At 45.0% G+C, this 12,518-nt stretch overlaps 1 protein-coding gene across 1 annotated transcript; it reads left to right on the top strand.

Annotated features, from left to right (window-relative positions):
• The first annotated feature begins 930 nt into the window (after positions 1-930).
• On the top strand, positions 931-2,000 carry LOC123082452 (EPIDERMAL PATTERNING FACTOR-like protein 2). The gene is made up of 2 exons (XM_044504779.1): positions 931-1,195; positions 1,306-2,000. The coding sequence occupies exons 1-2, from the start codon at positions 1,109-1,111 to the stop codon at positions 1,588-1,590; spliced, it is 372 nt and encodes a 123-aa protein (XP_044360714.1). The 5' UTR covers positions 931-1,108; the 3' UTR covers positions 1,591-2,000.
• The last annotated feature ends 10,518 nt before the right edge of the window (positions 2,001-12,518 follow it).

The following is a 12,518-nucleotide window of genomic DNA, read 5'->3' on the forward strand; positions in this document are numbered from 1 at the left end:
TCTCGGAACCTTCGACACTGCCCAGGAGGGCGCCCGCGCATACGACGCTGCGGCGTGGCGTCTCCTGCGGTCCCGTCAGAATATGAACTTCGCCGACGTGGCGACGCGGGAGCACGCACCGGAGGTGGCGCCTTTCCCGCGGCTTCTCACCGACGAGGATCGTCGCAAGCACCGGAGGCGGGAGCATCGTCTCAGGCTGGCTGAGATGGACGAGCAAGCCATGGCGTTGTGGAGCCATCGCTTTCTGGAAGACACCAACGAGGAATAGTTTTTCGCCCAGAGGAGGGCGAAGAGGAGGGAGGAACGAGCCGACTATCGCGAGGACAAGCGAACGCGGAAGGAGGTCGCTAAATACAACCAAGCGCTAGGAGATGCGTCCTCCTGGAACTCCGGCGACGAGCGGTTCCTCGACGCCTACGCTCCGACGTCGGAGGAGGACATCACCGAGACCGAGACCGAGTCGGACAAGTAGTAGTAGTAGGAGAACTATCTACGAAACCAAATATGTATCGAATTGTAGTAGGAAAAAACTGAAATATAGCGTGCCTGCTGGAGCGGCGTGGACACGCTTTAATTTGCGGCGGCCGCTGGAGCCAGCGCACCGTTGCGCGCAAAAGCTGGCTAACCCGGCACCGTACCGTGACTTTTAGCGCGCGACGCGTTGCGCGGCTGTTGGAGATGCTCTTATCATTTGGGTTTAGAAGTCCTGTGTTTTTTCTATTCATGTGAATCAGGCACACAATTTTGCAAATTCATTTGCTCTCAAAATCATCTACTCCGAGAAATCCTAGTACCATAATCCGTGCAAAGACGCCCGTAGATTCATTGGACAAGCATTCATTCATGCACTACGCACTGTACGCCGGAAGCTAGCAATCCGCCAAAAGGAGCCAAGAGGGGAGCCGCCCGGCTGTTTTGTATCACCTGCCCGTCCTCTTCCTCTGCGAATCTACACGCGCGGATAAAACGCCCGCACGCGCATCGCCACCAACGAGCCAGCCGGTCGCCAACTTTTGCCTTTCGCCCCCATCATCACCAGCCCCCGCCGCCCCTCCCGCCGCCGCCGCTAGCCTTTTCGCTTCCAAGCTTCCATCCCGCCCATCATCAGATGGGCCATCTTCTCCTGCTCCTACTGGCCCTCCTCCTCGCTTCCACCCGCGCCGCCTTCCACGCCAGCGCCGCCGCCTTCGCCGAGGTACGTACGTGCAGCTCACTTCACGCACGGTCAATGCACGATTCGCTTCCTCGCTTGCGGTGCGGTTGGGGTTCTGATCCTGTTCCTGCCTCCTCGCCCTCTGCCTGCAGGACAAGCGCATTGCGGGGATCAGGGGCGTGATAGGGTCGAGGCCGCCGAGCTGCGCGGGGCGGTGCCGGTCCTGCGGGCACTGCGAGGCCGTGCAGGTGCCCATTTCTCCACAGGAGCCGGGGAAGAAGAAGAGGAGGATGGAGCTTGGGCGCCATGGCAGCCGGGCTGCTGCAGCCGGTGGTGGTGGTGGTGGGAGAGCAATGCCGTCCTCCTACGACGACCACTCCAACTACAAGCCGTTGAGCTGGAGGTGCAAGTGCGGGCGCTTGATACTGAGCCCATGAAATGCACGACATAGTTCTAGACTACTAATAGTATAGCCATCTTTTGGGGTTTTTTTGGTGGATCTTGTTTGACTTTCTTATGCGACACTGGTGGTCGGTCGATCCTTTTGTCTGGTTGGTTGATGTTGACCGGAGATGATGAAATCTTGAGGAACTTGGTGTCCCGTTCTTGTTCCAAGATGTACGTAGAGGGCTAATCAGTTTTTGTAACGAGTTTGCGGTGTTGATCATGCAATGCAGACGCGAAGGAAGGAACCAGCAGTTTTGCCTGTTTTGTTGCTAGCTTTTTCATGCTCTCATTTGTAGCAAGTGCTGTAATTTGATCTCTGGGTTTAGGGCATGTTTGGTTCCAATAAGTCATCTGACTTATAAGTCAGGTGACTTAAAACTAGTGATTTATAAGTCATGCCTGTTTGATTGTCACCTGATTTATAAGTCATCTGAGCACACCTTCCCATCTTGCTTTTTATGTAAAGGTGATGGGACTCATGCAAAAGAGGGTGACTTATAAGTTTTAAGTTGGGGTGGAGCAATTTATGACTTATAAGTTGGGTCTGTTTAGCAAAATAAGTCATTTTTTTTCACTTTTCGACTTATAAGTTGGTGACTTATTTAAAACTAAACAGGCCCTTAACTGCCCGTATTTGAGACTTTGACTTGACTCTGTAAACCGGACAAGACATGTCTTGCTTGGATTCCTTGTTTCGCGGTAATTCTATTGATCTAGATCCTGTACAATCCAGCTATAGGCTTTGGAAACGGCTGTGAAAGGAGAGGAGGCATTTATTTAGGGGCCGTTCCTTGGAAACGTCAGTGCCTCGGCGATGCAATATGCTACTCGTGTGGGGGGACAAGTCTTTGTTCTTCCCCCTGTCATGCATGCATGTTTAGTCACACGGACACGCCACAGCTAGCCCCCAACGTGAATTGTCCTGTCAAAAATTGAAAGCTCTTTTCTTTCCAGCTGCAGCAGCAGCAGCAGCAGTCCAACTTACACACAACGGCCGAAATGTGCAAACTGCTGCTGCTGAACTGAGATTGCAAGCGAGTGCAGCACTGCAGAGAGAGAGAGAGATGAAGAGAGCTGCAGAGAAATGTTGAGAGAGAGAGAGAGAGAGAGCATGTGTGGAGAGTGGAGACGCAAGGAAGGAAAGCAAAACAAGCTGTCTGTGTGCCGTGCTCCAAGAGGTAGCTGCCGATCAGAGACGAAAGGTGTGATTCCTTGCGAGCGCAGTGCAGAACAGGAGTGGCAGGTGGGAGGAAGCATTTGGTTTTGCTCCAAGAGGAAAACTGAAAAGCCCTTCTGGCTCGCACTGTGCATCGGTGGTGGCCATTGCCATTGCCATTGCCAATGCCAGAGGAGCGGTGCACGGCACAGCACTGGTGTGGCCTATGGGGTGCGCGCCTAAAAGTAAGAGAACGGCACCGCACCCATGGCTTCTTTTCTTCCCGACGTGGTCTACTGTGGTACCACAACCTTTGGCCGCCGTGCAAAACTTACTGTATTCTCGCTTTGTTTCGAGCTTGATCTCGCCTAGCTTGGTCTAGCGAGCAGAGTAGCTAGGGTTTGTGGTACTAGTAGTAGTAGTGCTAGGTTATTATCTGAAGTTAATGACTTGATTAACCCAGACTCCTGGATGCAAGCAATCTCCCCCTGTTTTTCGCAAGTAGACAGCTCTGCCTCGCCATTGGAATGCCACGGCAGGCGCGGCTGTGGGCATGCAGCCAGTGATTTTTTACACTGAACGAACCAAGGATCATGCATGCCTACGAGCAGGTGCAGACCAGATGGGGCCGCCGGAGTTTGGACCCATCGAATCGGTGTTCGTCCGGTCGATCCATCGATCGATCAAATGTACTGGTATTGTCTATCATGCATTGATCCCGGCGTCTCTGTGGAGTCCCGTCCGGCCAGTCGAGTCACGTCGCCCCCCTGGATGTGGCCGGCCGGCTGGCTGGCTCTCTCCGGTCAGCCATCAGAGGCCTTTTGGACCGGTCTGACCTACTCCTACTCCGGCCTGGTCTGGTCACTGTGCTACGCTAGCTCTACGCTGCCTGCACGGGATCTTGACGTGCGTTGATCGGTCGGTCAGGTACACAGTGCTTGCTCTTTACCCTGGCCGCCTCACCTGCGCCTGGGGAGAGACGATGCTCAGCTGGGGAGACGCGCTCGCTCTCCGTGTGCTCTGCGTCGCCGAGCCGTGGCCTCGCGAGAAACAGGGGAGTGTGCATGTGGCCGGCTGCAATGCTAGTGCAGTGCAGGGCTCGTGGCGTCCATGGAGCAAAGGGTCCAAACCGGCCGCTGTCGATTGGATGACATCGCTGAGGCCGGCAGGCGGCTCGTGGCAGTCCGTGGGAACCATGCGGTGCACTGCCACGTTTCCTCCATCTCAGTCACTAGGCTAGACTTTGTTATTCTTGTTGCAAATCGATATTTTTGGAGTATCATTCAGACATGAATTGAGGTCCTTTTTCAGCAGAGATTATCATTCAAATTCACAGTTTCACACAATTCACAGAGCTGCTCAGTAGACAGTTCTCATCATTGCCATTGTTCACACAAATTCTCTCAAGTTTTTTACATAACTTGACAACATCCATAGCATTGCGAAAATTTTGTCTGTATTGACATCTAACATAGAAATTGCACGGAATACAATGACCAAGAGAACAAAGTAAAAGCAAAATGGCACATCATTTTCACTGAATATACATTGCATATCTTTCACTGAATATCATGGCACATCATTTTAGCTGAATATAATGACCAAGACAACAAAGCAAAAGCAAAAGAAAAATAACGCAACATCATTTCACAAGAAAGCAATAGATTTCTTTGCTCAATTTCATTACATCAAGTTCACAAAATGAGTTGTTGCAGTCATAACACCAGGAAAAGGTACACTAGGACATAAAGTTCATTACAGAATGGGCTCTTAAGGCCATAGCTTCACGTTCAAACATGAACTTCTACAAATAAGCACGAAGTTCATTCATGAACTCACTGCAGTCTAGCACTCACCCCCTGGAGGTGCATTATGTGATACTTTTATTTCATCAATTACATTCAGGTCTGGAATCATTTGAGCATTGAGATCAGGGATGGTCCGCCTAGCTTCATCATCCTCAAACATGAGTCTATACAATGCACACACAACTGTAGTGTTAGTTCCTCCTCTGACAGCTCCACTCCCAGCTCCTCCTCTACCAGCTCCACTCCCAACTCCTCTTGCTCTTGTTCCTCCTCCGCGAGCTCCTCTTTCAGAAGTTCTTCATGTTTTTGTTCTTTTTCTTGGTCTTCCTGCTTGTGCACTTGTCCCTGTCTCATCTAGATGTGTTTTTTGTTGTTGCTTAGCTGGCTCTCACCCTTCCACTGTTGGTTGTTGTAGTTCTTGTTCTTTGAGGAATTATGTCTCTAGCATCTACTAGAAAAGTTAATTTCTCTGGTAATGGTCCTAGTGGTGTCACATGAACTCGACATTTACACTGGAGAAATCTATAACTGAAAAAGCACATAGGCGCAAAAGAGATCTGTAAATGAAAATGAACATATGCACTTACCATATGGAGTGAACATTTTCATAGCTTCCAACATATTTAGTGAACATATTTGTAACGGAAAATGCCCCGAACACATGCACTGAACATATTGAAACTGAAAACATGCACTGAACATATGCATATGCAGTGCAAGTGCCTGACAATGGAGCGCACACACTGTCATAAATGAAAACGCAGCGAACATATTATGGAGTGCATTTTCAGTTACAGTCAAAAACATGCACTGAACACTTTCATAACGGAAGATGAAAATAACATATTTATTAAACATGCGTGTAACTGAAAATGTAGTCAACATTATTTTAATTAAAATTCGACAAATATGTCAACAATGCATTGCACCGAACACATGCACAACTGCTTGGATACAAGTGTTTCATTCATCGGCAACATTTGAACGCTAAAATCCCCTCTCTTTACATGTATGATTCGTTCTCCCCCCCCCCCCCCTCAAATTATCTCCCGGCCTACATGAATACCGAGAACCAAGGTCCACCACCAGTTCCTCATAAACAACTCGTTCCAATCCGCACAAAAAAACTACTTTCGACCGAAGGCATGACGAACGGGATTGATCACCCGTTCCTCCTAAACTTAACCAAACCCGCGTAAAGGGATTCCCAATTGCGGAACAAATATATGTATTCCGTACATACCGTACACAAGAGGGAACTCCCCTAGATCCCGAAGCGATGGCTCCGTGGCATCTTTGATTGCCAGCGTCAACCCCCAAGACGACGTCGCCCTCGGTCGTCTTGGAGACGTTGAGGAGGAGATGAAGAGAGAGAGAGAGAGAGGGGGGGGTGCGCAGTGGTTAGGAAGGCGTCGACAAGTATATGCAAAATTGTAGGGGCATGCATTTCTTAATTTCTATTCAGTGCGCACGACTGAAGACGAATAATTGATTTATTCGGGCAACTTTGTGGTGGGGTGGGGGGGGGGGGGGGTTGCGCAGTGGTTAGGAAGGCGTCGACAAGTATATGCAAAATTGTAGGGGCATGCATTTCTTAATTTCTATTCAGTGCGCACGACTGAGGACGAATAATTGATTTATTCGGCAACTCTGTGGAGGGTGGGGGAGGGTCTACATAAATACAGTCGCGGTCGGCCTGCGCCCATTGACATGGCAATCCACACGTACAAATTCAGACAGATTTGTACACAAATGTTACATCATTAGAGTTCAGGGGCTACTTTTCCAGGGTATTAAGTTCTTGTATGAACTAGATGTTATCCTGCCCGTTGCCGCGGGACTGTTAACAAATAATTTGATGTTTAAAAAGATGACAAAGTTTATGAAAAATAATACCATAAGTTGATGATAACAAATTTTGTTTGAAAAAATATTATTTAGAGTGAGCATCTACAGAAAATTTGATGAAAAAGCCAAATATGAGTCTGAATTTTGTTCTGTTAATTTATTGCCTTACAATATATGAGCGAGACGATATGAGATGAAAATATTATTCATTAGATAAAGTAGAGGCATCTCAACCATTCGCTAAACATAAAACTACGATAGCAATTACAGATGTGCATTCATGAAGAAACATAGCTCACACAAAATAATAAAACACGAGTTCACTCATAATTTGATTTTCCACAAAAAAGAAAGTTGCTTTTAAATCAAAAGGCCCACTCTCGAGTAAATCATGCTTCTCACACCGGATCAACCATGTGAGTGTACTACAGGTCTACAGCCATTCACCATAATATACTAATGTAGCTCTAATTCTTTTTGCTTGTCTTGTCTGGTGTGAAACCATGCATGCTTCCGCAATAGTGGAAGATTAGTTCTATCATAAAAAAAACCTTATTAGCTACTTGAGTGTATAGAATGAACCAAATTGAAATTAAAAGGTTGCATGGGGACAATGGATTGTTAAAAAATAAAAATAAACTTGATGAGCAACATCACTGTACACAATGGAATTAATTGGGATCAAAAGGTTACTTGGAACACCGGCGGTTCGAAGGAACGAAGGCTCCCAATGCAACTATGTGGCCTATGGGGAGAAAAGTGGCATGGACAAGAATCTCAGGAGAATTGAAATGAGAAAAGCCGATGGTTTGGGCTTTCAGAATCAGATGATCGCATTAACAACAGAAGAAGTCTAACCGACTGGTTGGACAAGGACTCATGAATGGTTGAACGTGATTCGTGTTGGATGTCAGGAGTGGATCCGATGACAACAAAAAATATACAAATAGTAAAAGAAATCTTGGATGACATGCATGGTTGATTGAGAGTACATGAAAAAGATCGTTAATGGTTATTTGTGGTAGGTTGCATGCGCATGAAGGGTCACTGGGAGTATGTGCATGCAGAGTTAGTGGGAAAATATTTTTACATGATGGACCTATTTGATGAACTGGATATGTTGCATGTCAACGTAAATAAGATAGTGAAGATTAGGATAGGATGTGTTCCCACCACCACAACATTTATGTAGTAAAACATGCTTTATTGACTTTTTTTGGAAACGTTCCTTATGGGCGACCGGTCGAACATTGCGCCAGTCGGCTGTTGCCTAGCTTCACCTCTTTTTTTTATTCTGTTGAACGTATCGGTCGTGTGCATCCCATTGTGCGTTGTGCTTAGCGGGTCATTCATTCAGTGTGGTCATATCATGCGGATAGAAAATTGAGTGGAAAAAAGATTGATCAAAGCAAGGGGCAAAATGCGGAATAACATTAAGAAAATAGAGAGTTATTATACTCAATGATTTTACTATCTCTCTCTACTCTTTTTTCTATAGTTCATTCCTTCTATTTCAAACGCGTTCAAAGTTTTTTTAGGGGAATACACCATCATGACGGTTTATATTTCATGCCAGAATATGAATACATCGTATGCTAAAACATCAACAAGAAAATTTGGAGACTCCGATTGTCAAACAATGGATCGATCGATCACACCCCGCCTTGCTGGCTAAAACGTTCGCCACCATATTGGCCTCTCTAGAACAATGATTAAAAGTAACAGAAGAGAACTTTTGACTAAGGGAAGAACATTCTTCATAGACTAAGGAAAGAATTTGTTCAAAGTTAAGCATACATCTAAAGTCAAAATCAATTGTTTTTTCCTTTTTAGTGTCAAACAATTCTTTTTTCCTCTTTGCCCATGAGCACAATAGCTTAGGACGGTCTGGCCTTATCTCAAAAGCAAAAAGTTGACGGCTGGCTCAGTTGCTGGCAGCCTGGGCATGCACAACTGGGCAGGAGCTCCTATAGGGTGCCCTCTGCGCCAGGGAACCAACTGGTGCTCACTGCAGCACACAGTTGGGCCGACCCACAAGACGCGAGTGTAGCAAGTTTACAGCGCGGAAAAAGCGCAAACAATTTGCCTTTGTCCAGGATTCCAAATCGCACCGTTGGACTCTTGTACAAATTTTGTTAACCACTAGATCTACTCAATTTGCCTCACAAAAAAACTAGATCTACTCAATTGCACAAACTGAAAAATAGCGCCAATAATATTAGAACTACTGTGTACGCGCTATTTATACTGCATCACTTAGATTTTTAAATTATTTAGAAAAACGTGAATTTTCAAAAGTACATTGATTTTGAGAAAAGCTCGTCATTTTTGGAGAAAAGGCATCAATTTTAAAAAAACAATGATTTTTTAATACTTTCATTGATTTTGAAAACAATCATCAATTTTCAAAAAATGTTCATTGATTTTGAAAAAGATTAACAGATTATTAAAAAACATTGATTTTGAAAAAAAAATAGTCCAATTTTTTAAAAAGTTCATTGATCTTTTTTGGAAAACTTCATCGATTTTTGTGTTCCAAACTCAAATGTCACGTAGTTTTTTGGTGTTAAAAAAGAAAGAAAAAAGGGAAGATGGGCTGGCCAGCACGGAGGAAAGGGTCAACGCCCGTTTGTGAGAAAGCAAGGAACGGGTGCCTAAGGCGGGAGCAACTAGTTAACGAGTGCTCCTTCGGGAGCCTTGCAATGATCAGCGCCACTTGGCGTGCTATCAGCCATTCATCATGTGTCGCGCTCTGGGTGCTCCCTCCGGATTTTGTTTTTTTATTTCTTGGCACGCATTTTTTGGCTTTTTAAACGGTATTTTCCCGGGTTTTTTTGACGTTTTGATTTTTCATCGGTCTTCCCTAACTTTTCAATAAAAAAATTTGAAAAAAAATTGCGCGAAAAAACGTGTTTTTTTCCTTTTGCGAGAGTCATGGTTTTGCTTCCGCGAGAGGCACGGTTTTGCTTTCGCGAGAGTCACGGCCGTGCCTCTCGATAACGAAAAAAATGCATTTTCTGTTTTTTTCTTTCGCAAAAGTCATGGTTTTCCTTTCACGAGAGGCATGGATGTGCTTTCGCGAGAGTCACGGCCGTGCCTCTCGGAAACGAAAAAAATGTGTTTTCTGTTTTTTTTCTTTCGCGAGAGTCACGGTTTTGCTTCCGCGGGAGGCACGGTTGTGCTTTCGTGAGAGTCGCGGTTGTGCCCCTCAGAAAGGGAAAAACGCGTTTTCTGTTTTTTTTCTTTCATGAGAGTCATGGTTTTGCTTCCGCAAGGGGTACAGTTGTGCTTTCACGGGAGTCACGGCCGTGCCTCATCGAAAACGAAAAAAAAACGTGCTTTCTCTTTCTTTTTTCCTTCCGTGAGAGTCACGGTTTTGCTTCTGCGAGAGACACAGTTATGATTTCGTGAGAGGCACGGGTGTGCCTCTTTCGAAAAGGGAAAAAACCCGTGGTCCTGGTTCGGTTTTTTCATCCGGTTTTTTTCGTTTGATTTTTTTTCATGAAAAAAAATTCATCAAAACCTATCAACATGGGATCTAGTTTTGAAGATCTCGGCGCGAGGAGATTTGGACGCACGTTTGAGAGATAAAATATTTTGAATAAACGGATCTACGAAAAAAGAGAAAACTCACAGGTTGCGACAAGTGGCATGCTGCATATGCGTCACTTGTCGCAACCAGAGGAATTGGAGTTATTTTTGCAACGAGTACTTCTCAATTAGTGATTTCAGCCTAACGCGCCATTAAAGATTTGCCCGACTGAGGGTTCTGCTCGGACCTCCTAGTCGGCGCTTATCTGGGCCGGCCCAGTAGCACTGGTTGCTCGTCCTATGTCGCCTAGTTCGCCGAAATAACTAGTTTTTTTAGGATGCCGAAATAACTAGTTGAGGAGTATTTGTTATAAAGATCACTCTCACCTCCTCAGGTTGCGACAAGTGATGTGCTACATGTGTGCCACTTGTTGCAACCTGTGAGTTTTCCCTTTTTTCGTAGATCTGTTTATTCAAAACGTTTTATCTCTTAAACCGTGCATCCAAATCTCGAACCATTTTCACCATTGAATTGCTCGTGTCGAGATCTTCAAAACTAGATCCCATGTTGATACGATTTAACGAACTTTTTTTTCACCAAAAAACGGATGAAATAAATCAGACGAAAAAATCGAACCGGGAGTATGAGTTTTCTCCTTTTACGAAAGAAGCACGCCCGTGCCTCTCGCGAAAGCACAACCATGCGTCTCGCGGAAGCAAAACCGTGCATCTCGTGGAAGGAAAAAACAGAAAACGTATTTTTTTCCGTTTCCGAGAGGCACGGCCTTGACTCTCGCGAAAACACAACCTTACCTCATGCGGAAGCAAAACCATGCCTCTCGCGGAAGAAAAAAAATTAGAAAACACTTTTTTGTCTTTCTGAAAGACACGGCTGTGACTCTCGCGAAAGCACAACCGAGCCTCTCGCAGAAGGAAAAAATAGAAAACGTGTTTTTTTTAGTTTCCGAGAGGCACGGCCGTGACTCTCGCGAAAGCACAACCGTGCCTCTCGCGGAAGCACAACCGTGCCTATCGCGGAAGGGAAAAACAGAAAATACGTTTTTTTTTCTTTTTCGAAAGGCACGGCCGTGACTCTCGCGAAAGCACAACAGTGCCTCTCGCGGAAGCAAAACTGTGCCTCTTGCAAAAGGAAAAAAAATAGAAAATACGTTTTTTTCGTTTTCGAAAGGCACGGCTGTGACACTAGTGAAAGCACAACCGTGCTTTTCACGGAAGCAAAAACCGTGACTCATGAAAAAAAACGTGTTTTTTCGCGACTTTTTTTAATTTTTTATGACCCAAAAGCTAAGGAAGATAGGTGGAAAACCGAAACGGAAAACAAAACGGAAAAAACCCCATTCAAAAAGCCAAAAATGTGTGCGGAAAAATAAAAAAATAAAATCCGAAGGGAGCGTCCACAACGCGACACATGGCGGGCGGCTGAGACCGCGCCAAGTGACGCTGATCGTTGCGACGCTCCCGCAGGAGCGCTCGTTAACTAGTTGCTCTCCTAGTTCGCTTGCTCAAATTTGACCTATCGATGGTTGACTAGTTCACGGTCAACTATTGACTTTTAAAAACTAATAAAAAATCATGAATTCAAATATTTTCATGAATTTTTTAAAAAAACCACAAACTTAAAAGAGTTCATGAATTTAAAAAAATCTTTAATTTTGGGAAAAGTTAATCTAATTTTGAAAGAATGTTCACAAATTAGTAAAAAAAATCTATTTTGACAAAATATTCATCAAATTGTAAAGAATTTCATAAATTTGAAAAAAAACAAATATAATTATAAATGTTTATCCAATTTGGAAAATGTTTGCCGAATTTGAAAAAAACAATTATTGATTTTGAAAAAGGTTCATCAATTTATTAACAAAGTTCGCGTACTTTAAATAAAGCTTATCGATTTTGAAAACATATTATCAATTTTTTTAGAAAAAAACTGAGATTTGAAAGAAGTTTGCGGATTTGAAAAAAGTAATTCATTGTTTATGTTTTTTTACCAAGGATTTGAAAAAAAGTTCACGAATTTGAAGAAAAAAGTTGCAACAAAACCGAAAAAGTTCATGGGTTTGAAATTGGAAAAAGTAACAGGAAAAGGGAATAAAAATAAAAATAAAAGGAACAAACAAGAAAAAGGGAAAAGTAACAATAACAGGAAAAAGGGAAAAGTAACAGTAACAGGCACGGTGTGGTCGTCCGTCACCACATGATTGATTTGTGGTAAACATAAGCCGCCTCCACAATCCTTTGATATGCACAATCGCAACCGTCACTTTGGCCTCTCGTGAATCCTGAATAGATCTCCTGCAACACACGCCCCCTCCAAAGCATCGGTCTCTGTTCGTATCAGCAACCAGCCACCCGCTTGCCCCTGATTGCAGCACCGACGCCGCCGGTGCTGCTGGCCGCATCCTCCGCTAGATGCTGCAAAGCAACACCGACGAGCCTCCATTGTACCACCGGGAGCTACACCGCAGACCGCGACCGCTAGTCAACGCTCCATTGCAGCGTCTGGAGCGCCGACGAGCGCTCCATTGAAGCGCGTGTGAGCTCTTCGTTGCAGCGC

The sequence above is a fragment of the Triticum aestivum genome, chromosome 4A, assembly GCF_018294505.1.
Source record: "Triticum aestivum cultivar Chinese Spring chromosome 4A, IWGSC CS RefSeq v2.1, whole genome shotgun sequence".
Lineage (NCBI taxonomy): Eukaryota > Viridiplantae > Streptophyta > Magnoliopsida > Poales > Poaceae > Triticum > Triticum aestivum.

What these genes read in the sequence shown, in the direction of transcription:
- LOC123082452 (XM_044504779.1), top strand. Translation starts at nt 1,109, where the DNA reads ATGGGCCATCTTCTCCTGCTCCTACTGGCCCTCCTCCTCGCTTCCACC. An exon ending in GCGCCGCCGCCTTCGCCGAG is followed by an intron (nt 1,196 to 1,305) that starts GTACGTACGTGC and finishes CTCTGCCTGCAG; the next exon opens with GACAAGCGCATTGCGGGGAT.